The sequence below is a fragment of the Ictidomys tridecemlineatus genome, chromosome 3 (genome assembly GCF_052094955.1).
Source record: "Ictidomys tridecemlineatus isolate mIctTri1 chromosome 3, mIctTri1.hap1, whole genome shotgun sequence".
NCBI classification, from domain to species: Eukaryota; Metazoa; Chordata; class Mammalia; order Rodentia; family Sciuridae; genus Ictidomys; species Ictidomys tridecemlineatus.
Window position 1 is genome coordinate 12,072,598 of NC_135479.1, and position 27,183 is coordinate 12,099,780.

A 27,183-nucleotide genomic window follows, 5' to 3' on the forward strand; every position below is an offset into this window, starting at 1 on the left:
CCAGGCCCCAAACATCCGAAGCATCCTCCCTCCCTCCCTCCCTCCCTCCCTCCCTCCCTGCCCGGTTGGTTAGCCCTGGACATGTGAACAACTGGGGGCCTGATGGGCTCTCTGGCTTTGATCCTGGTTCCACAGCAGGCCAGACGATGGGGCAGAAGACTTGAGGACAATGTTAGGGCTCCCTTGGCCCCTGTGCTGGGCCTCTGTCCGGCCCCTCCCCCCCATCCAGGCTGGCGGAGGCCAGCGGGACTGAAATGAGCAGCACAGCTGTTTTAAAAGCAGGCCCAGGCCCCTCCTCCAGGGATCTCCAACCCCTTTGTCTCAGTGGCCTCTGGGTCCCCATTGCTCTCTCTTGATCTCCTCCCAGAACAACCAGTGTGCCCCTCTCCTGCTGGGCTGCATTCCTCTTGTGTCACCAGCCAGGGAGTTCAGTGGGGGAAGGGAGGTAGGTCAACAGGCTGCGGGAAGGGACCCTTCCTAAAGTCCCTTCAAGCCTAGTGTACCAAGACCCTACCACGCCCCGCAAGGGCAAGGCAGCAGCAAAGAACTCAACTGGAGGAGAAAGGAAGGCTTCCCCTTCAGAACACATTCTATCAGGCCACAGAAGACAGTCCACAAAGACAGCCTTGGGGCTAGCAAGAAGAGGGGTCCGTGAGAAGTCAAGGGAGTCACCAACAGGTGCTCACCAAGCTCCTACTCATGTGTGTCCAGCACCCTGCTGGGCTCTGGGTATTCGCAGTCCCCAGGTTCTGGTCTCCTCACCATCACGTGGGGGGTATCAGGAGGGAGGCAGGCCTAGTGTTATCAGGGGCACAAAGATGACACACACTGCCCTGGGGACGGAGAGCTGTGCTGTGCCCATTTTATATCCAAGGCCCTCGGTGGTGCCCTGGCCAGAGCCGGAGCTGGCCGGCACGGCGCTGGTTCATCCAGCTCTCAATGAATCTTTCTTTCTGCCTCTTAATACAAATACAGTCTCAACCTTTTGGAAAGTTCTAGAATACAAGGCAGGACATGAGCAACCTAATACATGATATCAGGTGGCCCAAATGACAGACAGGAAGCTTCTAGCAGGGATGGTTGGGGACAGCTCCCTGGGATGGATGGAAATGAGGTACATCATGATGAATGAGCAGGAATCCAAGGAAAAGACACCCAGGACTGAAGGACAGGAAAGCTTTCCCCCGACCAGAGAGCAGGGTGCAGGACAAGGAAGGAGGCCCTAGGTGCAGGGCCAGTGTCTGTCTGACTGGGACGGGGAGGGGCCCTAAGGCTGGGGGCAGCAGGCACGGGGTAGAGAGGAGAGACAGCAGGATGTGGGGCCCAGGGTTTGCCACCAGGTGGGACTAGAAGGAGGGGCGAGTGCGAGCCACGAGCCTCGTGGGAAGCTGTTGCCACATTTGGTGGAAGGGCAGCAGGGGGCAGTGGGATGGAAAAGAAAGCAGGAGAGCCTGCCAGCTGCGTGTGCCAAGAGCTACCCCCGCAGAAACACTGGAGCGAAGCTCCAAGCTCACCTGCCGCCCTCAGTTCAGAAACGTTAATGACCAGGAACACCACTGACCAACCAACCACTAGGCATGCTCCTGAGGGGACAGGGTCTTTGTCACTACTCCCCAGTACCAAGAACAGGGCTGGCACACAGCAGGTTAACAGCTGGGGTTTTCAAATCCTCAAAACCACCCAAGGAGGTCCCCAAGCCTTAAATGGGCCAAGTACCTTATCAAGGCCACCCCACTGGAGACTTGGTTGGAGCGGCTGAACGTCAGCTGGGACCTGACCTTGTTCTAAGGCACTAGGATGGAGCAGAAAGCCAGACCTTAGAGGTGCGACACAGGCATGGAATTAACCAGAAGGTGCAAACATGCTGCATACTTTTGTGACTGAACTGCCCCAAGGACACTGGCCCTGTCCACCTAACTGTAGAGGCTAAAAGTCTTGCCACCTCCTGGGACTTTCAGCAAAGACTCAATGAGAATGGTCAGTCTCCCGTGCACCCCTGCACCCCATGCTTTCTGAACAAGCAGAGAAAGGCTGTGGACACAGGCCCGGGGGGACTTGGGGAAAGCACCGTCCCAGCCCATGAGGAACTCAAGCGGAGGATGCTCCCAGCTCACCCTCACCCAAGGCAGAACCGGAGGAAACGGGCTTCACAGTCAGAGAGGGGAAAGGACTTCTCCCCGTTCAGAGAGCTGTGGGCAGGAGTGGATGAGGGGAGGCCAAAGAACCACCCAGGTCCAAACTGCCCCAGTTTCAGCTCTCCTGGGCTCGCAGGTGGGGCCCTGCCTCACAGCAGGTGAACAAGATTACCTCTTTGTAGGTAGGTTCTGCACACTCTTGACAGAGACCAGAAGTCAGAGAGTGGGACTGGCCAGATGGACCCAGGAACAGCCTCCCACGTTGGGGGGCATCCACCTGAGAAGTGAGCAGGTCAAATGTGGCCACCTATGCTATGCTCTCCCACACGGACAGGCCAGGCGAGGACACTGTGATTGGAGGTGTCACAGTCACACTCCAAAAGAGCCAACCACCAGCCAAAACCACTGTCCTCAAAAGTGCTACGGACCTCTCCCACAGGATTTACCATGACTTAGCTCAACAGAGCGCTGGCCCCTTTCCTGTCCAATGTCTGTCTCATGTACCAGGCTGAGCACTTCATGAGGGGTTCAGCCCTGTTTGCCACGTGTCTCCAACACCAAAAGTAGCTGGTGGCACGTGGCAGCTCAAAACTTGGTTAAGCCTTCTTCAAAGACCCAGATCCAAACAGATTGCTAAAAAGTTTGAAAAGAGGAACAGAGCAAGATCAGAGAAACTGAGCAGCCGTAAACAGCACTCAAACACTCTCCATCCCTCGGTCCTGCTATCTTGGTGGCATTAACACATCAACGAGGCCTCAGATGTAAGACTTATATTTCTGCCTCCACAGGGAGAAAATGACTCAATAGAAATTCCTTCCTCCCCAGCAAAAAAAAGACACCTAACTCAAACCCCATGTGCGCAGAGTCCCGCCCATTCTTTCACACTTGGATCCCAAAATAAACTCGGCTCCCTCCACTTCTAAAATAGAGGGCTACTGTGTGGCCAGTAATTAAAACTGGAATATACTGCTCTCAACTCAGTTGACTGCAATAAAGTACTTGGATTTCCCTGCAGTCATAACAAGATGAAGCAGAGGAAGGAGGTAAGGTTGTGGGGAGACGGAAACTCAATTCTGAAGTGCCCAGAACTTTCTCAAAAGCACCACTTAATTTTAAGAAAGCAGATTAGAGCTGTTTTCTTGTGATTACTTAAAAAAAGAGGGAAAAAAAAAAACTCGACCATGCTACAGTAATTGCACCCAGATGCTTTGATTCCTTCTTCCTGGGCTTCCAGTTGCTGCAAGGACTTTACATTCCTATGGAGCGCAGAGGCCTGGGGCACATATGGGTATGCTCTTTGCACCGGGCGTGCGTCCACAGCCTTCCTCTGCCACTTCAGTATGCAGAGGGGTTTCAGCTGTCAGAGAGCAGAGGCTCCTGGGAGCTCAGCGGATGTGAGTGTTTGTGGCTAGCCCACTCTTCTCTCATCTCCACAAGATGATGAGATGCTCTGCGCGGCCCCTCCCCACAGCCCGGAACAGAGGCTCCCTACAGAGAGCCCACAGAACCATCCTCAGGGCCTCCTTACAGGGCCCTTTACAGCAATGTGACTTAAAGCTGACTTGCTTCCAAGCCGGTGCTAAGGCTTCCAAGAGTCTCTGACAATATACTTACAAAGTCCCTGCCCAAAAGGCAACACCCTCTTCAACAGCATTTTTGAAGGCAAGATCAAGGGGTGTGCAGTGAGGGGTCAGTGCCTTTTGGAACCAGGCAGAGTTTGACAAGTGTATCTTAGCCAAAGGCCTTCACCGAGCTTCATCCTCTGACTGCTGACTACTGCTTCCTGCATATCTTTCCAATGGCATCATTTTCTTTGATAACTGAAGCCAAGATTGATTCCAATGGCTTCACACAAAAACGGGCCTCATCAGCGAGTTCTTTCAGAGAACAGGAAGCACTTGGAGCCAGCAGAGGGCCATCTGCTGGGCCCAGTGGATTTTAAGTGAGGCCAGAGCAGAGGGCCCAATCCAAGGCAGATGAGCCCTGCCTGGGGCCCGGGCAGAAAGGGAAGCAATGCTCTGTGCACCCTACACTGTATCCCCTGCCCAAAATAAATGCTGGGCCGAGAGCCCACACCCGCAGTCCCCTCAGCCCACACCCCGACACTGTGTGTTTGTGTGCTGGGGTTTTACACGTGCTTCTACCAACAGGTCACTTTTGTGCTCAGTTATTTATAGAGACCATCAAAAGCCTCAGCATCCCACTCAACCACTAGCAAACCAGAGCCCTTCCCTCTGAGGATAATTCCTGCTCTTCCGTCCCAACTATTTATATTAAACCTGACACCAAATCAGTAAGGACGCAAACAAGTCATTAAAAATGAGGCTCCTTTGAGTGCCCAAGGTAAACACAGGGCTTGGAAGGCTGGCCAGTGCCCTGGGCATCTGGCTGCCAAGACTCTCGACAGTTGACCAGAGACCCTCGGCAGGGCTCCTGTTCTGTTTCATTTAGTTTACAGAAGTAACTTCCTATGCCCCTCCTGTGTGCCAGGCACTCTGCACGATGAGGAAGTGGATGCAGGGGTGGGCTTAGCACCAAGAGTCAGTGGATGCCTGCAGCACAGGAACTGGCTGGAGAGACGCGCTTGAGCAAGTCCAACAAGCAGCAAGCACTGAGGCCTGGGAAGGGGAACCTACAAAACCTCACAAGGAAAAATGGGCCAAAACCTAAGAGCTACTCTTTAAAAGTGATATGCCAACTCGGTGCCCTTTTCACATCCCCAATTACGGTTAATTATACCAATTATAACACTTTATATCTTTTCAAAATGCTTCCCTTTACAAAGGGCTTTTGTGTTTATTATTTTGATCCTGAGAACAGCCCTATGACTATGACAGAAGGATCATGCCAACCCGTTTTACAGATGGGCACAATAGGTTCAAAGTCTTCAATATTAGTTTCAGAAAGATGAACAGGGATGGAACCAAGGGTCAGGATAACTCCCAATACACTTTCAGCAAAGACTTGATGAGAATGGTCAGCCTCCCGTGCATCCCTGCACCTCGTGCTTTCTGAACAAGCAGAGAAAGGCTGTGAACAGAGGCTGCGGGGGGACTTGGGGAAAGCATCTCCCTTAGTGGGACTGTACCCACACTCAAATATCTTGCATGTTAAAATGAAATTAGATCATGTGGGTATTCTTAAATTCTCTGACAATGCTCAGGGAAGACAGACAGGCTGCATATAGTCCAGGGGAAATGCTTCATTCCAACCCAACAGTGGGAAGATCACACATGAATCTAGTAGGAGGACGCTCAGCCAATGAACAGCCATCCTCTATCCATCAAGGGTGTCCCCAGTTTACAACCAAGAAGGCAGCACTGAAAAAGGATCTTCTGTCCTGTCTTGGGACCTCAACAGCTGCTCATGAGCAATCTCAAATTCGGTGCTGGAAATACCCCAGAAGAAGCCTCAGAGAGGGGGAAAAGCAAACCAGGCTCTCTCCTGCCCATGCACAAGGAGAAGAGTGCTCTCCTCCTGCTGGCATCCAAAACCACACTGTGCTATTTGCAAAGGTGACAATCAGGTTGAGACACAGAAGCTCCCCTGTCAGAAGGCCTCTGGGAAAGCAGCCTTGTCACAGGCCTTCAGGCATCTCAGCTCTGACCACAGGTGAGTGGGAGGGCAAGGAGGCCAGCAGAAGAGGTTTACCATGTCACCATGATGGAGCAGCACACAGTGGCAGGTGTTCAGTGACTTCTCTACTTCAGGGGCCAGAAACAATCTTCCAAAACAACCTGACTCCCTAAGCTTAGAGGTGGTAAAAGAACTCCTTCATGTGGGGCTGGGGCTGTGTAGCTCAGGCACTGGGTTTGATCCTCAGCACCACATAAAAAAAAAAAACAAATAAAGATACTGTGTGTTTATCTACAACTAAAAAAAAATTTTAAAAAAAGAACTCCTTCATGTGTTCCTGTACTTCCTTGCAAAAGCCAATCCTGTTCAATTTAGGTATAGACCAGATGTCTGAGCATTGGTAAACTGGCTGCCAAGGCTGTGAGGGCGCCCCCTGGTGGACAGAGAATGAGCCTGCCATTGTCTCTCACAAACCGTCAATGCCCTTGGCTGCATCTAATCATAGCCTGCTAGGCTCAAACCTAGGGACCCCAACCTGAGAGGCTGAAGATATACTATCAGGTGCCTGCCCTCTCCTCCAGTACTGGACAATGGAGGCCACACCCTTCAGAGAGGGGAAAACCTCCAGGCAGCTACCTAGCAGACCAGGGTCCATAACATTAAGATCTACAGGGAAAGCAAAATAAGCCATTTAGATGGCAATCAAGTACGGCCCCACCTCTTCCCTTGCATGTCATAAGCAACAACCTAGGACCAAGAAGTGCATTCTCTTGTCAGATATTAGGAAGTGGGAAAAGGCAAGGAAACAGAAAAACTCAACCTTAAAGGAGATCTTAAGTTGCCTGCAAAGATTGAGAATCTTAAGAATTGGCCATTCTGCAAAGGATTTTGTCTTTGAAGCCTCAAAAGGAGAAAATATTCTAGGGCCCAGTCCTCCTGGACCAAGGTCTCTTCTCCATCAGCACTAAGCAACAAAATCAACTGAGGTCTTGACTCTCCGGCTCTAGGCATTGAAAAACTTCAATTCATAAACCAGCAGAGTCCAAAGCTAAGGGACCTTCCCAGGGTTAGAAGGGTTTGTGTTGGGGTAAATATCTACAAAGAGAACCACAAGTTTGGTCATTAAGCCAAATGCTGGCTCTTATCTTAACATAAAAAAGTTCAAAGGATCCCATTTACCCCTCGATGGGTGCACACATTATTTCCTGTGCCTCCACCACAACCCAGCTTTCTCCCTAGCCATGTTAATTCCCCTCTGCTGATTAGTGGTGGAATGACCCCTTCCCAAACCGGTGCTTAGTGGGTCTGGTGACTCAGAGGCATCAAAAGCTGCTGTCCTCTCTCTGTCTCTCTTTCTCTCTCTCTCTCTCAACCCCTTCTGAGGCTCTAGCCCAGGATAATAAGTAACCCACATTAATGAATACTGCCTGCTACTGTTTGAAGTCAGCACTGGAAGACTTCAGTATTTAGCTGTGCCTGCATCATCTCCACCCACCCCCTTAAACAACAAAACCAAGATCAAAGGGTTCTGGCCAGCGGTCCTAGATCTCAACAGACCTTTGTCAGCCTCTGCAGCACATCCATCCATCCATCCACCCAACTTAATTCAAAACATCTGTAAAGTCCAGATCAGCCTGCAAGCCCCGCCCCCACCCACCTCTTCCAAAGTCTTACCTGTATCCATTTTCAACAGTCTCTGTGGACCGCACACTCGCTGTGGCCCTCAGGGTTTTGCTGGACAAGCCAACCACAGTGGGTGAAAGTTTGCACTTGAAGTCAGCACAAGTCCATTCCTCTTCTTCATTCAAGGTGGGGAGGTAGCCACACAAGACCTTTAGGCTCCCGAGTCCAGCATTACTCATGTAAGCTGTGTTCTCTCCCCCACTCCTCACATATTCGAGGTATATATCAGAAGTCAAAAACATCTGGTAGGCATTTTCCTCCATCACCGACTGGATCTCAGTCTGTGCCTGGTCAAACATGATGGAGTCAATCTGTTGCTTCTTGATGCCATCTCTTATGTAGGTCTTGGTGGCAGGTTTCAGTTGCTTGGAGACAATGCTGTTGTTCTCAATGTACCTCTTGTAGATTGCTTTGGCTACTCTCAAAGTTTTGGTATCCTTAAGGTTCATCTGCCTGAATCCATTGCAGGCAAACCAGAAGTCTAAAGTATCCACACATTTCTCCCTCTCCAGGAAAGTCCGAAAGAGGTAAGCACCGTCTTGGTCGCCCAACAAGCAGTGCAGGGACTTGGTCCATCTAGTCAGAGGAGAATCCGGGGATGCCCGCCCCTCGGGCTCCCCCAATCCATCTTCATTTCGCCTGGTGTTTGAGGCGACAGGCACGAGTTTAGCGGCCTGGCCCTTGCCCATCCCCAGCTGGCAGGGTGGGGTCTCCCCTTCTTCCCCTGGAACCGGGGGCCGAGGGGCATCCTCGCGGAAGCTGCTGCTGGGATCCGGGAGGCGAGTCACCAACACAGCGCTACTCATAGTGAGGAAGCTCTTCTACTGAGTTGGGATTTTTTTTCTTCCAGTTCCTCTCAGCAATCCTCGTGGTCTCTCTCTTTCTCTCTCTCAAGTCAGCAGGGGCTCATCTGAGCCTCCTCTCTGGGAAGAAAAGGAAGGGGGGAGGTGGGGAGAGAGAAAAGGGTATTGATCTAATCAAAACCAGATCTACCCAACATCAAAGCAAGAAAGTAAACAGGCTTTTCAACTCCTCAAATTCAAATCAAGCAACCCCGCTATCCGTGAGGTGCTCATCTCAAGTATCCGAAGCTGCTTTTTCAAAGGCGAAATCTGAGCTTCCCTCACTCTTTTTCAGGGGTGGTGGAGCTGGGGAGGGGCGGAGAAGGTGAGATGGAAGGGCGGGGCGGAGAGGACAACAAGGGAGGTGTAGGACACAACTTTCCAAATACCGGCTCAGCCCTAGCGCACGCACATAGGGGCAGCCCAGTCCGCCCCCACCCCCTCCGAGAGCATCAACTCCTAGGAGGCACACTCCCAGCAGTCGGGCTGTGTGCAGGTGATGTCAATTTCGGTTAAAATTTCCCCGCTCAACTCTGCACAGATAACTGGAGCTCCAAACGTGCCCTTCCCCGGCATCTGGTTCCCATTCCTCCCATCCGCCCCCTCCAGTGCGCTCCCCCTTCCACTCCTTAAAAATATAGAAGATCCCAGCCCAAAAGAAGCCCGCCCAACATAGACGGAATGGGGCTCCCACACTTCCAGATTCAGTAGGCACCTTCTCCCGTCCCAGATGCAAATGTTGCCGCCCCCCCCCCACACACACACACGCCAAGAATCCGTCTCAGGCTACACCTCTGTCTTACCCGCTCCCAAAACCAGAAAGCAAATCACTCAGATGAGACTGGTCTTGGAACTTTGCAAAACAGCTGAGAAGCCTCAGAACCCGTCGCTCCCTTACCTCTACCCCGCCTCCCCGAGTCGCGAACCCTACAAAACCAGATCAGAAGCGGTCTCACGCTACTACTGCCTGTGCCAAGAATCCCGAACTCCACTGACCTCAAAGCTCTTTTTTTTCCCCCAAGGGGGAAAAAACCCCCAAAGTCTTATCTAACCAATAAACAAGTCGCTTTCCCTAGCACGGGAAGGATCAAACTAAGAAGGGTAGGGGCGGTCCGGGTGGACTGCCGGGAGAGGGGCCGGGGACCTGGCCCTGGGTGGGTACATGCCGCCCGGGCCTGGAACCTCAGGACGCCCTGCTGGGCAACGCCGCCTGTGGAATGGCAGGGCTGCGGGTGGCGCCGCGCACCCGGGAGGAGGGGAGGTGGGGCGGCCCCGTTACCTGCAAGACGAAGGCCGCCGAGGCCGGGCTCTCATCTCCTCCGAGCCCCTCTGGCCCAGCCCCCCAGCCCAAACTCGACCGAACACCTCCAGAGCCCGGGGGAACGAACCGCAGAGCGTGGAGTCCGAGCCCCAGGACCGGCGAGCAGCGACCCGAGCTCGGGCGGGGGTCGGTCCCCAGCGCCGCGGTTCGCAGCAGCGCCCGCAGAAAAAGCACGGAAAGCAGCCGCCTAGTCCAGAAATGGCGACGCGCGGAGTCGCTGCCTCTCCGCAAAAGGGGCCTGGGAGACCCGGGGCGCGGGGCCCGGACGGGAGGAAGGGACGCGGGCACCCCGGGCTCGGGCCGGTCCAGCGCGCAGACTGAGCCTCCGCCAGCGCTCAGGGCCCCTTAGCGCAGACCCGCGGCTGGGAGGGAGAGGAGGAGGAGGGAGAGAAGTGGGAGGGGAGCACCGGGCAGGGGAGAGGCGGGGGAGGGGGCGGAGGGGAGCGAAGGCGGGGGTGGGGGCGGAGGGGAGGGCAAGCGGGGGGCGCCGCCGCCCTTTCATCCCACCTTCCAAAGGCACTCCCGCGTACACTCACTGCCCGACTCACATCCATAACCACAGCGACGCGACCCCCGAGGGGGATGTGCGCCCTCCACCACTTGGAGAAGTCTCCCTGCCCGGCCCCCAGCCACCGGGCCCCCGCAATGGGGAGGGGGCTACGGCACAGGTCGCTCGGGGTGGCCCGGCCAAGCCCCCTGGAGTGCTGGGCGCCTGTCCGGCAGCTCCCCTCCGCGCCTGCCCAGAGCGAGCCCCGAAATAGCCGGCCTGCCAACTTCAAAGGGCCGCCCGGCACATCAAAGCGCGCGGGCCGCCCGGCCGCCGCGGCCTCGTCACTCACCATTGATACGCGCGCGCGCTCCGCGGCGAGACCTCGCAGGCACCCCGGGCAGGGCCCCGGCCCCAGCCCCCGGCTTCGCTCGCAGAGGCAGTCCCGGGCCCCCCCGGGCCGGCCGGGGCGTCGGAGAACATAGGGAGTCCGCGGTAGGGGAGGGGGTGCGGGGAAACGACGATCCCGGATTAGAGCGAGGTCTCCTCGGGGGAGGGGAGAGGCGCCCGCCGCCCCTTTTATGCAAACGATCCGAGCGGGCCTCCGCCCCCGCCGCGGCCGCCCCTGGCCCCTCCGGCCCCCGCCCGGCCCGGCTTTCAACACAGGTCCTGTTTCCAGCAGTCACTCGGCGCACCAAATGTCCTCCGGGCGCTTCCAACAAAAACTGCGCTGTGGATTTAACTGTGCACTTCAAAGGCGCGAGCCGAGCGCACGGTCCTGGAAGGGAGGTACTCGCCGGCCGCACCCGGCCGCCCCCCGCGCCCGCCGTCCCGGAGCCCGCCGCGCAGCCCGCACCCCCTGCGTGCCCTGCCTCCGGCCCGCTGGGCCCCCTCCTGTCGCCCGCGCCCACTACACAACCCGACACGACCTCGTCCTGGTCCTAGGGGGCTTTCCTTGAGCTACTCCTCTGGGGCCCCGCCGCCGCCCCCACCTTTTACAGCAGGGCTTTCGACCCGGGAGGCGGGCGCCGCGGTCGCCAGGCAGCCCCCAAATCCATCGCGCTGCGGGGTTATTTTTATTTCCCGGCTCTCGGGCTGTTACTGAGTTGCCAGGACCTTATCAAAGCGCAGCCGGCTCCAGCCGACTCCCCCGGGCCGGGCTTGGGAGCCAGTGATCCCGCCGCGCCAATCACAGCGGCGCTCGGCCGGCCCGCGCCGCCTGCCTTAAAGGGACAGCGCCCCGCGCCCGCCCGGCCCCGCCCCGTCCCGCCCCCGCCGCACGCTCCGCTCCCGCGTTAACTCTTCCCCAGCCCTCTACCGCCCCTAGTCAGCCCCCCGCGGCCTCCCGGGCGTTCTCTGCCGGAGTTCTGATTCGGTCTTTCAAGTTCTCCGGCCTCTTTGCTCTTGTCTCCTCCCCCTGCCTGCCCTCAACTGCTCTGGAATGCAACAGTTTCTTATAACAATCTGGCCATCACAAGAACTGCAAGCAAGCAGATTTTTTTTTTTCTATCATCAAACATTTTCCACCTCTGTTCAAGTTTCCCTGGGAATTTGTGCTCGGAGGAGCTTGGAAAGGGAGTTTTTGCCCTGGAATCGACTGGCCGAGTGCCGTAGGGCGCACGCCGGCCGGAACGCGGAAGGCACTCCAGGAGTGTGCACGCTTGCACGCATTAATCTGAGTTTGGGTAAATAACAGTTTGCGGATGATTTGCGTTTGTGCATGTGTGAAGATGAGACTGTGAATCTTCTAACTCAGGCCTGAGTGCTGGAGACGCTCCCTGACACTGCGTTAGGGAGTCTGCCTCAACTCCATGAAGATTTACCCCAACTTCCCAACCTCGCCTGGCTGTCAGAGTGCTCAGTGCACCCACGTGAGCCTTCTCTCTGAACCAGCGCATGCTCACTACTGACTCCCAAAAGGTCTCCATCCTCCCATGTATTACCTATTCAACAGACAGGGAATGTCTTTTTCCCCTCTTGATACACGATTTCAATGTATTGAAAACACTCTCTTGTCACCTTTGAATTCCTCCCCACATTCACCCCCAAATGTTTATAAGGCACAAAATAGACTGCAAACCCAGAACATTATTTATACATTCATCAATTGCTATACAATGATTCCCTCATTTGATGAGCTAATAAACTTTTCTTCCTTTTAAAAAACAGAAAAGTGTGAACTAAAGAGATCCAAAGAGTGAAAGAGCCCTGGCCTCAACAGAGCTGGGCAAGTCTTTGGCTCTCCAATGCTACTGACTTTTTCTTTATTTGTTGCTGAACTTAATGGATGGCAAGTCCTTATGAGTAGAGAGAAGGCCTATCAGTAGGCCTTCAGAACTTTAAAACAGGCAAGAAACATGACTATCTAGTTTCCAAAGGAAAAGAGAAATAATATAGGCAATTATATCCCTCCATCTCTGCCTAGGGGGCTGCCATAAGGGACTAGAGTTCTTATAGCCAAACTTGAGCTACTGGACACATGACAGGTGGCATTTACCTCCCCAAGGCCTCTCTGTGTCCATCAGCCTTGCCTCCCAGGCCTAAAGCCAGTAATCCAGGCTGTGAAATACAGTCCCTCCTGGGAAGGCCAAGGAAAGTGTGTGTTCCCAGGATACATCTTGGTCTTGGGACAAGTGTGAGAGGTAGGAAACTGGGGGGGGGCCTTAACAGCCTCCTGGCATCCTGGACAGTGAATGGCACAAGACTGCTCTCAGCCTTCATCTCAACTGGTATGCAGATCTGGACCAAGGGCACACCCACCCCTACTGGAGACCAAGACTACAGGAATGTCAAGAGCAGAACTGTCACCATGGTCCCTGGGAGTCATTAGGCCACAGAGGGTGTTATTACTGGAACAAAAGTGTAGAGGGGGATGAATTGCATAGAAGCATCTACAATACAAACAACAGTAGGAGTGGTGCATGTATACACACACACACACACACACACACACACACACACACACACTCTGCGGGGGAGGGGAGACAGAAAAAAAAATCAAAACAGTCCAAATCAAAATAAACAATGTTCAGAAAGAGGAGCCTTTCAAAAAGGAAGTGGAAAGTTGGTCTTCATGGGTGGTTTTCCTCCCCTCCCAGTTGTCCCCACTGACCCTCCGGTGCCCCCCAGCCAACCACAATCCTCACAGGCTGGGTTTTAACCAAGGGCTGTCCTGCTCCTTCATTATCCCAGGGCTGCGGCAGCAGGAAGGAGGGGCTGGGGAGCCCCGTTTGGTTTGGATCTTCTTAGTAATAACTCCTCTGGGAACTGGATTCCAGAACAGGTGCTAGGGTCACCTTAGGCCAATGGCTCCCCCACTATCACTGCCATATTACCCCCTGCCCATTCCCTTCCCCGGGGCTTCGTATCTGGTGGGGCATTTTCCATCTGGCAGGAGGCTGAGCCAAGTGCTGAGGAGCCAAAAGCCCTTTTCAGCCGCTAGGTCTTTGGCAACTTGTTGATAATATTTCTAGAGGAGGATCCCCAGTCCTTTGCTTATTCCCAGCCCCTTTCTCAAGATAGCACAGCTTTCCATTTTCCTCTTCTCCCTGGCAGCAGTGCTATCATGTGACTTGTTGTAATCCTGCACGGTTGCCTGGAAACTGGAAAGCAAGGTGATGGATTTTCTGCACATGCTCACTCACCCCCACCCCCTGTTAAAGAAAAACCTGACAGAGGATAAACAGCCCACTTTACCTAAGTGTAGACAAGTTTAATAAAGCAGAGAGTGATCCCTTTCTGGAATTATATCCTGGGCTGAAATCCTAGAATCCCAGAAAACAAGGACTAAGGGCTCCCTGGGAGGCAGCTGGTCAGATCTCTGACCTGTCAGCCCCACAAAGGGAAAAAAAAAAAATCACTGTGAAGGGGAAGTCCCACCAGCTGGGACTTCAGAGTTGCCAAGATCCAGGACACTGCTCTAAGATTCAGGAACTTGTTTTTAATTCTTTGGAAAAGTGCAGCCTTAGACAATGTGCCTTTGTTTTCTCTAAAGAGTTGGAGACACAGGTAACCTTTCCTAGGACTATCTGTCAGTTACCTACCCACTCTTGTCATGGGTTCACCTGCCGAGTGGAGGAACGCTCTCCTCAGAAAAGTGTTGTGTGAACTGTAAGCTAAATGCCCTGCCCGTGTTCAACACAGAGTAGGTGTCCAAAACATGGGGGTTCTTTCTGCATGGTCACCCTCTTCTCACAATAGCCTGTTCCCTGTTCTGGGAGAAAATTTCCTGATCTCCAAGCAAAGATTCCCTCCAATTAAGAGTGCATTGTGACCCCCGCCCCTCGCCCCGGAAGCTGAGAACAGGAGGGCCTGCAGCAGAGCCTAAGGAGGTTTTCCTATCACCATCCTTCAAAGACTGTCCTCTCCAGTTCTCAAAAAGAAATAACAGGTTTCTCAAGCCGGGTGGCCCTTTATGTGTTATCTAACTCAACCCATCACTTAAGAGATGAGGGAAATTATGCAGAGCTGAGTTAGAGCTGCCCAGGGGTCTTGATGCCTGGCCCATCCTGTTCTGTCCTCCATGGGGAGTGGACCCAGGGTAGACACTGCCCAAGAGCCAGGCCTGAGCATAGGGAGGCTCTGGCTTTCAGGACAGTGTTTCTAGGTACCTGTACCATTTGGATGCTTTCCAGAAAGAATCGCCACAGGGCTTCAGCCTGAACTTCCTCTGACACGTGCAAAGCCTTGATCCTTGGAATTGGGCTCCCCTCAACCTGACTCTGAAGGGTTCCACCAAATCTCCTGTGAGGGCAGCTGTTTCCATGGACATTTCAGTGGGCTTGGTCCACATAAGGGAGAACTGACTTCGTCAGAGACTCAGAGGAGGAGGAAGAGAGCAGCACTCGGACCCGACTTCCTGCCACTCTTCCTCCCTGCTCCTTTCCCCTTTAGCGGAGGAGGAATTCTAAATGCCAAGGTGGAGACTTTGAGGCCACAAATGGGAAAGTAAGGTTTCCCTAAGAAGTCCTTATCACAGAAGAGTTGTGGGAACTTGTTAACAAATCCTATTATACCATCAACATTGTTAAATTTATACCACAGTTAAATGATAACTTAAAACTTTCTAATTTGGTTTATTTTCACAAGGCTTTAATATTTATAATGAATAGAGCTATAAACTGCTGAACTTCTCAGCATCTCACCCTTCATCGTCTTGAGAGTTTGGCTTTGTAGGAATTGACCTCGGGTGTAACCAGAGGAGGTCATCAATATTGAAGCCAATCCAGAGTTCCATTTTTATCATCTCCACAGTGTGTGTCTCTCTTTCACACACACACACACAACAACAACAACAACAACAACCACAGCACTCACCTCCAAAAGGTCCTTTTCAGAAAAGGTATAGAAAACCAGAAGGGCCTCTGAAGTCATCACTCCCACCAAGAGCATGTGAACTGGCCACAGTAAGCTGGCCGGGTGTCCCAGCCATCCCAGGGCCTTGTCTTCTCCCAGATGCTTCCTTTTGCTCATTTTTAACAGCTTCTGAAAGTAAGGTTTAGCTCAGCTTGAATATATTCTCATATTCTTTAATTGTTTCTTGACTCTCTTGGAACATTGCCCCTGTGTGGCCAATGGCTTGCCCAGGGGCTTTCCTAGGGATTTGCCATGCTGGAGCAGGAGGCCCCGCAAAACCCCAGCCTGCCTCAGAACCTTCTGGGTGTTGCTCCACCTTCCCGACATCACATCCCCAATGTTCTGCTCTGTTATAAAGCCTGCAGTGCTGAAGCCACGCTCCCGTCCCTCACCCGACTGCAGTCCACACCTGCAGTAGTACAAGCAATCTGGTCAGCATCTTCGACAGGTCTACACTGGCTCCCTGTACTTTCTTAACCTTTGTCATCTACTCAACCAGCTATGGCCTCGCTTCCAAGAAAACCGGTCTCTGAGTTAAGTCACGTGGCCCTTTTTGATCTCTGTGTTGCTTGGCCTGCCTGCAGCTCTCTCCTCAGATCCTCTCTCACGTATCTGAGGATGTCTCTTTCCTCCACTCATCCCTCTTTCCTCGGGATCCTTCCTCAGGGATTGCCCTGAACTATGTAGAAACCAGGGCCTCCCAAAACTATAACCCCAGCCTCTTTCATGATCCTCATTGATCGTCTCCCCACTTTCTTAAACCAGCCACAGTCACCTCCAATTTAACGCACTTATAACAGAGATATTTTGTCCCTCACGGATACCAGCTATCTTTCCACTAGGCAGTGACTCATTGTCCCCAGCTGTCTAACGGTGGGGCGTGGTGGCACACGCCTGTAATCCCAGTGGCTCAGGAGGCTGAGATAGGAAGGTCACAAGTTCAAAGCCAGCCTCAGCAATGGCGAGGCGCTTAGCAACTCAGTGACACTCTGTCTCTAAATAAAATTCAAAATAGGGCTGGGGATGTGGCTCAGTGGTTGAGTGCCCCTGAGTAGTTCAATCCCCAATACCAATAAAAAAACAAAAAAGAAAGAAAAAGAAGAAGAAGCCTAGACAATGTCTGGACTCCACCCTTTCCCTCAAACACACCCATTCATTCGCCCAACCCTGTTGATCCTGCCTTCTAAATATCTCTCAGCATCACCCCCTTCTTCCCAAATCCAGCCACACCACAACTCTTCGCCTCTCTTGCTGGGAATATTCTAACTCTTCTCCATGTCTGCAGATTCTGCACCCCAGAGTTGGCCGTGCCACTCCCTTGCTTCACATCCTCCCAGCTGCACAGAGCCTCCAAGACAAACCCCCAGCCTTGAGCACACAGGCAGTAAGGTTTCCCTAAGAAATCTCCAGCATGTTTCTCGCTGCCACCCCACATCCATCCCCCGCCATGCTCAGTCCCCACGATGGCTTGCATTGCTTGCATTTTCCCTTCCTTGGTGCATTTTTGCTGGCCACCCTCCAGCTTCTTCACTCCTATCCTGCCTGTCCCCGGTCCAGGGTGGATGGCTCTCCTCCAGACTCCTACAGCACCCCAGCCTCCTCTTCAGCAAAACATGGTGGTTGACGTACTTCTCCGTCACACCCAATCATAAGCCCTCTGAGGACAAGGACCGCGCTTTACAATGCTTACATCCCTTAGCCCAGGACCTGGCACAAGGAAGGGACTCAACACAGGGCTGACTAAACAGAGGACAAGAGCGATATGCAGACTACTTAAATCTGTGCACCAGCCCGTTAGGACTGATGCTGACCTGGCTGTGAAATAGGGTCTGGGCCCTGCCAGAACTGAGCCTTTGGTGGGTGCATCATGAACGCTGTGGGTGGCGTCCCCTATGTTGACCCCCAGAGATCCCCATTTCCTGGCTTCTGTGCCATGTACACTTCTGACAAGGTTCCCAGGGAGTAAGCCCTCTGAGGAGACAAGGAGGGGTGGTCCCAGGAGCACTGTGTTTGGACATAATGGCTTCCTGAGCAGAAGCATCAGGGTGAGACTTGCTGACAGAAAATGGCCAACATGAGGAGCTATCCCTTCTAGAAGTCACAGAAGCCCGTGTTTTCTATGCTTTCTCTGGGGCCATGAGGCAGCTCTCACCTCAACTGAGTGATCTAGAAGCCAGTTCCCATTCTGCCAAGGCTCCAGATGACTGCAGGCCCAGTTGCTGGTCAATCACCTGCAGCCTCACCGGAAAAGCCTGAGCTGGAAGCACAAAGCTGAGCCAAATCCAGATTCTGAATCCACTCATGACCCCATCCTCTTTTTTTGACTCAGGAGCACTTAACCACCAAGCTACATCCCCAGGACTGCCCCCTCACACGCTTTTTTTTTTTTTTTTAATTTAGAGACAGGACCTAAGAACCAAGTTGCAAGACATGTGGGTTATGTTAACCTTTTCTGTTCGTAAAGGCACGTTGATAGGGAATGGCAATAAGTATCCTGGCAACAAGTTGGGTGCTGTGGCCCAGCCACAAGGTAGGCTGAGACAGGAGGATGGCAAGTTTGAGGCCACACTGAGCAACTTAGCGAGACCCTCAGCAACTTAGTGAGACCCTGTCTCAAAAAATAGAAAGGACTGGGGATGTAGTTCAATGGTAAAGCATCCCTGGATTCAATCTCCAGAACCAAAAAAAAAAAGTATAACCTGGCACCAATTATAACATGTTTAAAGCTCTTCAAAGGTTACTGGAAGTTTTTATAAAACATGTAAAAATTCTCCAATGGATGGAGAATGGATGGAAAACCAAATTACTTTGAGACTTTACTGAGTTACAGGATAGAGACCTTCTATCACATTCAAACCAACATTTCATAAGTCTCCCCCTCCCCCTAAATAGAGGGACAGAAATTATCTTCCTTTTGGAGTGAGAGGGAACCTGAAAGATGCTAATGAGAATAGCATTCCAATTTAAATTGGGTGAAATGTGACTTGGGCAGGGGGCTAATTCTTGGAATGGTGATGCTCTTTGAAAAACAAACCTCAGAGAGCCTGTAAACATTGGCGGGGTGGGGGTGGGGCAGTTCCTGAATGGAATGCCCCATAAATTCTTTGGAGAATTCTTTGTCATTTGATGACTTTTTAAATGACAAAGTTCTAGAAAGTGAGTCCTCTGAAGAGATAATGAGAAATTGCCTCAAGATCAGTATGGTTGAACACAATGGTATTCTTAGCAAAATTTAAAATCACAAACAAAAGTCAATGTGTGACTGGAGCCCTCCCCCCATCCCCGCCCCGCCCTGCACCGCACACACACCTGGACCGCTGCCCTTGAGAAATGCTTTGAAAAAATACATAATAATTATGGAAGCCCAAATCCAGCTTGCTAACCTGAATGAGTCACCCCAACACTTAGGGGATGTCAGGGAAAACTTAAGTGGGACTCACAGGCCTTGAGCTAGTCCTGGCTTTTCAGGCAAGGAAGACTGGGGTGCGGAAACAGGGAAGTCAAGAGGGGGAACCTTGCAGCTGGTGGTGTCCGTCAGTCCTTGCCCAGGACTGACTCTACTGTGAAGGATTGTGGTTTGTTTTCTTTTCCCCCAAAAGGATCAGTTTGTTCGAGGTGTTCAACCTGCCCACCTTTGTAAAACGTTCACATGAACCCTTTGATTCGCTCAGCAGAAAATGATCAGGACCTGATGGTCTGATTGGGGGGCCAAAAAAATACAGCCACAAAGAGCTGAGTGACGGGTAAGGGGCTTCTTCCCAGCCCCTTCCCTATTCCAGTGTTGACTAAAACCCCCGACCGACTTGCCAGAGAGGTGAGAAGAGCAGGTGCCAGACAGCTGCCCGCCTGAGAGGTGGGGGAGGGACAAGTCAGTGTCCTCGTGGTAGGTGCTTGGAGGACACGGGGGGGGGGGTGCCCCAGCTGCAGGATGGCTTACCGAGGCCCGGACCCAGAGAGGCTGAAGTGGAGCCCCACCACCCAGGAAGGAGCGCGGGGCGGGCGTGGGTGGCCAGGAGGCCTTTCACCCATTTCCGCTTTCTCAGGCGGCCACCCACTTGGCGTAGGTCGAGCAGCTGCTTCACCCGAACTTGGCTCATCTCTTATCGACCTGACTCTCCCCAACCCCCACCGCCTGAGCTTTGACCTTTGCTACCCCCAGGAAGGCTGGCTTCCTTCCCCTCCCCAGACATCCCCAGGGGGTCCCTTGCTCTGAATGCGCCTGTGAAAAGGTGTCAGCCTTAAACCCTGCCAGACTGGGGAGGATCCCGAGTGGCCTTGGGACAGCTGCTGTGCCCCTGGAAGATGGCTGGGATGTAGCTCCTTGGTAGAGGCTGGCCTAGCACGCTAAGGAGGACCCGAGTTCAATCCCAGTGTCCCCCACAACTACCCCACACGATGGGCCTGGCCTTTTCCCAGGGAGCCTGGGTGGCTGGGAAGAAACCTGGTGTCCCATGCAGGGTCCCAGTGTGAAACACAAGGGCAGAGCCTCTGCCATCAGCAGCCCTCCACCTGGGTAAGGTGGGCAGAAGACACCAATAAGAACCTGATGGAAATGCCCCAGGGAGAGAGGCGGAGTGGGGCAGACTGGCCCGGCAGCTGGGCAGAGGACGTGGGCCGAAGGAAGGAGGTGGTTTCTTTACCCTAAAGTATGATTATGAGCCGAGGATTGTGGCTCAGGGTTCAACATGGACGCCTGGCCCCCAGTGGAAAGTCTGTCACTTTTCTGTGCCTTGGTTTCTCTAAGTGTAAAATGGGTCTGGAGGTCACTATGAAGATTTAATGAGGTGCCGGGGAACCAGGCTTGAGAGCCCTGGAGAAGGGGCGGACATCTTAGGGAAAAGTCAAAGAGAGCAACCCAGTGTGGGTGCTGCTCTCCACCCCTCCAGGGGACAATTCTCCCTGGAAGTCATTTAGGCTCTTCAACCCCACTCATTTAATTATAATGCAGAAATAAAATAAGGGCTTATTTCAGGTGGGATTTGAATGAAAACATTCCGCCCAGTAAATGTAATTTCTCAAAGTAACTGCTCAGCACAAATGGCTTCCCAAGGTCTGTGAAGATCCTGTCATCCGTGCAGTCTTTCTGTTGCTGGCTTCCAGTTTTTCAACTAGGGGTAGGGTCTGCAGTCATCTGGCCTCGTGGAGCCTCCTTCAGAATGAACCCACTCCCACCCCCAAGCCTTGATGTGATGACAGGTACAGTCAGCCCTCCAGTCAGAAATATTCAGAAAAATAATCTGTACTCAACATTTTCCTTGTCATTATTTCAAAAGCAATACAGCTATTTACATAGCACTGACATTGCATTAGGTATTATAGTCATGTAGGGAAGGTTTAAAGTCTGAAGTACAGATTCTATGCCAGTCCAACACCCTTTTATATAAGGGGGACTTGAGCATCCTTGGATTTTGGAATCCATGGGGATCCTGGAACCAATCCCTTATAGACCCTGAGGGGTAACTGTACTTGCAAATGGTCAACTGTTCTTTGATTTTAAGACTCCCAGCCCTAAGCAGAATCAACAGCCCCCCAGTCTTGCTGGTTCCTCCTATTGCCACCATCTCCCACCTCTGGGCCTTTCCCCAGGGCTAATATCTGCACAGGACTTTGATTCCCATTGTTCCTCCCCAGCGCTATCTAATGGGTCCTTGGGATGAGGAGAGTCCGGCTGCCCATTCTCAGCCCTCTTGCCCTGAAAGCCTCTCTCTGTATGTTTCTCATAGAACTTGGCGTAATTGTTGACACTCACTACAGCATGTGAGGTCTCTTGAGTTTTAGCAGTGTTGTAATAATGGAGAGATGACCACCAAGTTCTATACCTTTGTAAATTCTGCAAGATGCTGTGTTTCATCAATTCCTTTCCATATAGATTCTATACATCAGATTCTGCATCAGAAAGAGACTTGTTGGAAGAGAAGCCTCAGGGTAGTGGTAGGATGGCTTCAGATACTCTACCCCTTCCCACTGGGGTACATTTGATGTTGCCCACAAGTGGTTCCTAAAGCCATGCTGGTGCACAAGTTCCCGGCAGGTTTTCCCAAAGACCAGGATGTCTCACCCGCACAGGAGGCTTCTGTGTGTCCAGGAGATGTGGCTGAGTGGAACGTATTGGTGTTGCGATGGCACTCAGGCAACCCCAGGGTAGATGGGAGGGTTAAGAGAAGACGACAGGATCCAGAATCCAGACCACGTCCCTCCAGCTCCTTCCCAGTCTTCCCATCAGTGGGCTATTGATTCAGTATTACTAGCGCCCGGTTCACTATCCGCCTGCCTGGGCTGCTCGTCCTCTTGCCTGGGTCTACATATCCTGGCGCCTCTTTGCCCTGGGCTCCTAGGCCTCTTTGCAGATGCTCACCAAGGGACACTGAAGATGTATGCAAACCGGTCTCCCACTGTCTTTGAAGCCAACACCATCCCTGCTGGTATAGCAGGCATTCAGGGTTGATAGAGGGAGAAGTCAGCTTGCTCATTTGGGAAGTCCTTGACTTTGACCAGAGGTCTGGCTGTATTGGCAGTGACGGCCATCCATGTTCAGATTTCACTTCCTTCTCTGGGCAGCTGGTGGTGGATGAGGGAAGTCGCTTGGCCTTGCAAGATAGAGCAGAACCAGTGCAGGGGTTCTTGGCCTTGTCTCCTTGCCTGAATGCCTAGGGGCAGAGGAGGGCAAAGGGAATTCTTAGGTCTTCCAGCTGGACCTTGTCAGCCTGGACTTGCCAGCTCTAGTCCAGTGAATGGAGTCTCTAAAGGCTTGGAGATGGAGTCTCACCGACGCTTCTCTACTGACACCACTCATGGAGGCTGGTCAGTTCCATGTCCTCACCCAGGCTAGTCAGCTTTTCATCACTGTGGCTAAAATAACCCACACAGCTCAGAGGAGGGAAGATTTCTTTTGTCTCACAGGGTTAGCCCACGGTGAGCTGATGCCAAGGCAGAGACATCATGGCGAAGGAGGTACCAGAGGAAAGCTGCCCAGCTCATGGCAACCAGGAAGTGGAGAGAGAAGACAAGGGCCAGGGACAAGATGTGAGCCCCAAGGCCAGGCCCCCAGTGACTTGCTTCCTCAAACCGTGCCCTACCTACCTGCAGTTCTGCAGAAGTCCACTGAAATTATTAACCCTCTAAACGATTAACCCATCGATGAGATCAGAGCCCTTGTGATCCAATCCCTTCCCCCAAGCCTCACCTTGGACAGTGCTGCACTGGGGACTTAGTTTTCAACATATGAGCTTCTGGGGACACTCCAGATCCAAACCATAATACTCACTGACTCTGGGTGGGGGCACACTTGCCCTCCACCCCTCTGGCTTCCACGTGGCTCCAGAAGAGGAGCTCTGCCCTTTCCACTTTGGTGTTGGCCTGCAGAGTGCCCCCCTTGGCCTTCACCACACCAAACCCCGAGTTTCCTAGGGCAGGCTCCAGCGGGCGGATCTAAGGTCGGCCCTCCACACCAGTATCAGGTGATCACGGGCCTAACTTGGGATCCGGCTCTTGGAAAGCTAATTACTGCTGTTTATTGCCATGTACTTACTTGATAAGCAATGAACTTGGCATTCCATTTCCATTTGCCTGACTCTGTGGGCCACTGGTACTGCCACCCTCATATGTTTGCCTCAATTTACTTTGTTTTTGGCAGAGAAAAGAGACACTTTATCAACCTCCCAAAACCTCAATACTCAATTTAGAAGTTGTTTCCTCTATAAATTGACTTTTCAGCCAGGCCTTCCCCCAGGGCACCCAGGCCAGACTCCAAGGAAACAGAGGGACATGCAGAGACAGAAGATACAGCCCATCCCAGAAGTATTTTCTATCACACTTCTGCATACGGTCTGTGCTGGGCTGTTTTTGTGGCATATAGATGGTGCTAGATTTTTCCCGCGAAGTTTGTCTACACAACCTGACCGACGCAGAGCCATCCACGTTGCCAGGATCAAGCCTTCCACTTGTTCAGTATCCAACACAATATGATCAAGGAACAAGCAGAAAAATTAACGAACAAGAAGCACATGATGCTTTGGACTTTGGAGTCAGAAAGACAAATCAAGTTTCAAGTTGTGACTCCAAGTTGTGACCTTGAGTAAATTGTATGTCCTTTTAAGCTTTAGTTTCTCCACCGAAAAAATGGCACTAAGGACAAATGACCACTTTGTGAAGGTTCCTGTGGCTGAAATAATCTTTGAGCCATCCTTTTTTGTTCCCCCCACATTCCTGTTCTTGGCACCTAATAGGCCTGGGTGTTGTGGGTACAAAGATAATAGAGTATGCAAACTGTCAGCCATGGCTGCTGGCACCGAGAGCAGAAAGACAATGGATGTGGGTAGACCAGGTCTGGGAAGCCGTCTAGAAACCTGATCAAACTCAGTCTAGCAAAAGGCTTCTGGGTAGAGTCAGGCGTGGCCATACAGCCTTCTAGGCAACCCCAGACCAGCCATAGTGAATCCTAACCTGTTCCCCAGAGGAAAGGTGCGTCTGTGACTCACAAACCACCAGCAATAGCTCCTGGTCCTTGGGGTCATCTTCTCTCACAAAGAGCGGCACCATCTGAACCCACGGGGCCGAGGGAGCAGTAAAAGGGCCATAAAGGGAGCAGGAAGAGCCACAGTAAACCAGAGGTGGAGTCCTCAGCAGTTTCCTTTCTGATAAGTACTTCTAGGGTTCCCAGGAAACTACTATGATTTCAAAGTCTTGGTTCTTGTCCCCAGATTTCTGAATCCTTGGCTTGGAGTTCATGGAGAGAAGATCAAGGAGGAGAAAAGGGGAAGCAGGATAGAAAAGGAAGTCAGATCCAACCAAGGGCAAGAGGCAGGCTGCAGTGGGGCTCTAGGCAGCAGAAACATAAGGATCACTAAGGTACAGAGGCACTTCCCGTGGACTGGCCTAATAGATGGCCCCACTCACGCCCCCACCCCGCCACTCCTGGAGGTCAACACTACTATTATCAATCTATTTTTCAGAAAATTCTGGTCTAGAGGTAGGACCCACAGCATAATTTACACAGTACAGTACAACACAACACGCAAAGGTGCCCCCCTTGTCCAACATTTATTAGGGATTTCAAGATGGCAGACTGCTAGCATAGATTCCTCTGAGCACGGGACTTGGAGTGACTGCATTGATCTTATACCTGTGAAATCAGCCCTGTATGGAGGAGTTGAGATGATCGACAAAGTTCAAATTGTAGCAAGAAGTGGTAGAGCCAGGCACTAACAGTTTAGTGAGAAACGTCACAACTTTGGGTTGGTCTCTCCATTCCTCTCAACCTTTCTACAAGATGGACACCCAGCCATCAGCCATGAGAGGAAGTCACATCCCTCCACGGGCAAGAGGTAGGCTACAGAAGGGCTCTAAGCCACAGGTTTAGAGAAAGTAAGTGAAAAGTTCAAGGTCACCCAGCTTCCTGACAGATGGGTCCTCCCTTAAGGCAGAAAACTCAAGATGGGCCATGGACTCTCTTCTGGGACAGTGGAAACTTTCAGGGTTGGAAGAAAATGCTGCATATATGTCTCCTGGATGTGTCTGCTCTGCCATCAGGCAGGCACTCACCTGCCTTGAAGCCTGGGTTTGAGTCTGCCCACTTCTATGTTCTCTTCCTTCCTTCCTTCCTTCCTTCCTTTCTTTCTTGTGGTGCTAGATACTGAACCCAGGGCTTCACACATGCCAAGCAAGCACTCTACCACTGAGCCACACAACCCCAGCACTTGTGCTCTCTTTTATAGACAAGTGATTCATAAAAACCCTGGTGCAGTGTTAGTTTTCCCCTCTGACTGACAGGAGTCAGTGCTCCTGAATCTCTGAAGCTAGTCTAAGCTGCTATTTTTAAGAATCAGAGCCATCAAACTAAAGAGGCATTTTATGACTTTTTCCAGTTGGCTAGGGATTCTTACCAACTGAAGGCACCATCAGGAGGGTTACTGGTGACTGTCCAGATTGGGCCCAGAGGCCCACATTCTGACTCTGGCTCCAGCTATTTCTATGACTTAGGCCATTGGGCTGTCTGAGGTCCTCATCTATATGAGAAAGGGCTCAAACCTCAGTTTCTCTGCCTCTGTGACTCATATCGGCAGCTCTTCTGTCCCCATTCTCCCTTCTCACTGCATATCTCAGCCACAGAGGGCAGCCCAGTCTCACTTCAAAGTGACCAAACTCATTGGCTAAGAAGAATAAAGACATCAGTCCAGTTGGGCATGGTGGTACATGCCTGCCATCCCAGCAGCTCAGGAAGCTGAGGCAGGAGGATCTCAAGTTCAAAGCCAGCCTCAACAACTTAGCTAGTTCCTAAGTAACTCAGTGAGACCCTGTCTCCAAATAAAATATTAAAAAGAGCTGGGGATGTGGCTCAGTGGTTAAGTGCCCCTGGATCCCCAGTACCAAAGAGAGAGAAAAAGAGAAAGAAGAGAGAGAGAGAGAGAGAGAGAGAGAGAGAGAGAGAGAGAGAGAGACAATAGCCACCCAACTCATTCCTCTTCCCTTTTCACAACCTGGGCAATTCTTGGCCTCCCTTTGGACTCACTGGGAGAGGACAGGTGCCTTGGGTCTAGCCCTCAGGTCTAGTATTCAAGAATAACAGCAAAAGCAGATACATGATACTGAGAGGTTGGTGCTAACCACCTTATTCCCTCTGTCCTTGTGACCTCTTTCAAAAAGTCATCATAGGGCTGGAGATATAGCTCAGTTGGTAGAGTGCTTGCCTCACATGTATAAGGCCCTGGTTCAATCCCACATACATACATAAAAGTCATTATCCCCTTGCCTGCGTAAGGACCAGGTTTCCCAAACATTCACATAGTTAATAATTAGTCCATAATGCCACCTTGTACATTCCTGGAAATATTCTGAGCGTGGTGGGTTGTGTATAGTTGCAGGAATTTGGAAATGACGTCCATATCTGTAAGGGATTGGTTAAGCAATCCATAGGCCACCCCCCCCACGTAGGAATGCTACGTGGTTATTGAAAAGGTAATAATAGAGTTGCAAAGATATGGAAATGCTTTGACATTGCCTCAAAACAAACAAACAAACAAATAAACCCAGATGCAAACTGTATTGGATATATATTCAGCCAAGCAAAATATATAGAAAAGAGGACTTGACAAATGTAGACATGGGATTATAGGTCTTTCTCTTCTTCTTATTCTTGCTTGTTGTGCTTGTTTTGCTGGCCACCCCAGCCCCTTCCAGACAGGCAGGACTGGATGGCTGCAGCTGGCACTGTGACCCCACCCCTTCCCCAGGCACAGTTGACTGGACCAGGCCTGGCCATGGCATTCTTGTGAGCTGGTCAGCACATGGCTTGAGAAACTGGGCCTAGAACATGAGCTGGGTTATTCAGCTTTTCTTTTGGACTCAGAAATTTGAATTGAGAAGCAAGTTAGAAATTGTGCTCCCTGGGGCTGAAGCTGTGGAAGGGGGCCAGTGTGAGGCTGGCGGAAGGGCTCCTTGGGTGAGGGGCTTGCCGAAGTCATAAGGGAGGTCAGGAGAGGGAGGAGCCATGCCCCAGGGTAGAGAAGACATGAACCCCTGCTCCCGCAGGGACTCCATTCTTGGACCGTGCCCCTGTTTTTCCCTTGAGGCCAATGGAGGAGGTCTATGGTTCTTGCAATTGAACAATATTATCTTGCACTTTTCAAAATTTCTACAGCCATTATATGTCTTTCAGTAAAAAAAAAGGGCGTTCTACAGCATCCCCAGGTGATCCTCCTGTCTCAGATGCTTTCCTATACCCAAATGCAGGTGCTCCGTGACTTCTGCTGGAGCTATGGCCCAATAAGCTCATCCTAAACTGAAAAT

The 27,183-nt window shown here is 52.0% G+C and overlaps 1 protein-coding gene across 8 annotated transcripts in view; it reads right to left on the bottom strand.

Annotated features, from left to right (window-relative positions):
- Positions 1–15,381, bottom strand: part of Axin2 (axin 2) — a 34,382-nt gene extending 19,001 nt beyond the window's left edge. For 2 of the 8 annotated variants that reach the window (XM_021728423.3, XM_013359945.4), the window contains exons 1-2: positions 11,037–11,211; positions 7,386–8,317 (exon numbers count right to left, since the gene is read on the bottom strand). In XM_021728423.3, coding sequence (XP_021584098.1) covers positions 7,386–8,200 — 815 coding nt within the window. In that variant the 5' untranslated portion in view covers positions 8,201–8,317; positions 11,037–11,211. Of the gene's footprint in view, positions 1–7,385; positions 8,318–9,515; positions 9,645–10,064; positions 10,363–10,396; positions 10,539–11,036; positions 11,213–15,360 lie in introns of those variants that run through there. The other 6 variants (XM_040268562.2, XM_040268563.2, XM_078041832.1 and 3 more) reach the window with 6 other exon arrangements.
- Positions 15,382–27,183: the final 11,802 nt, after the last annotated feature.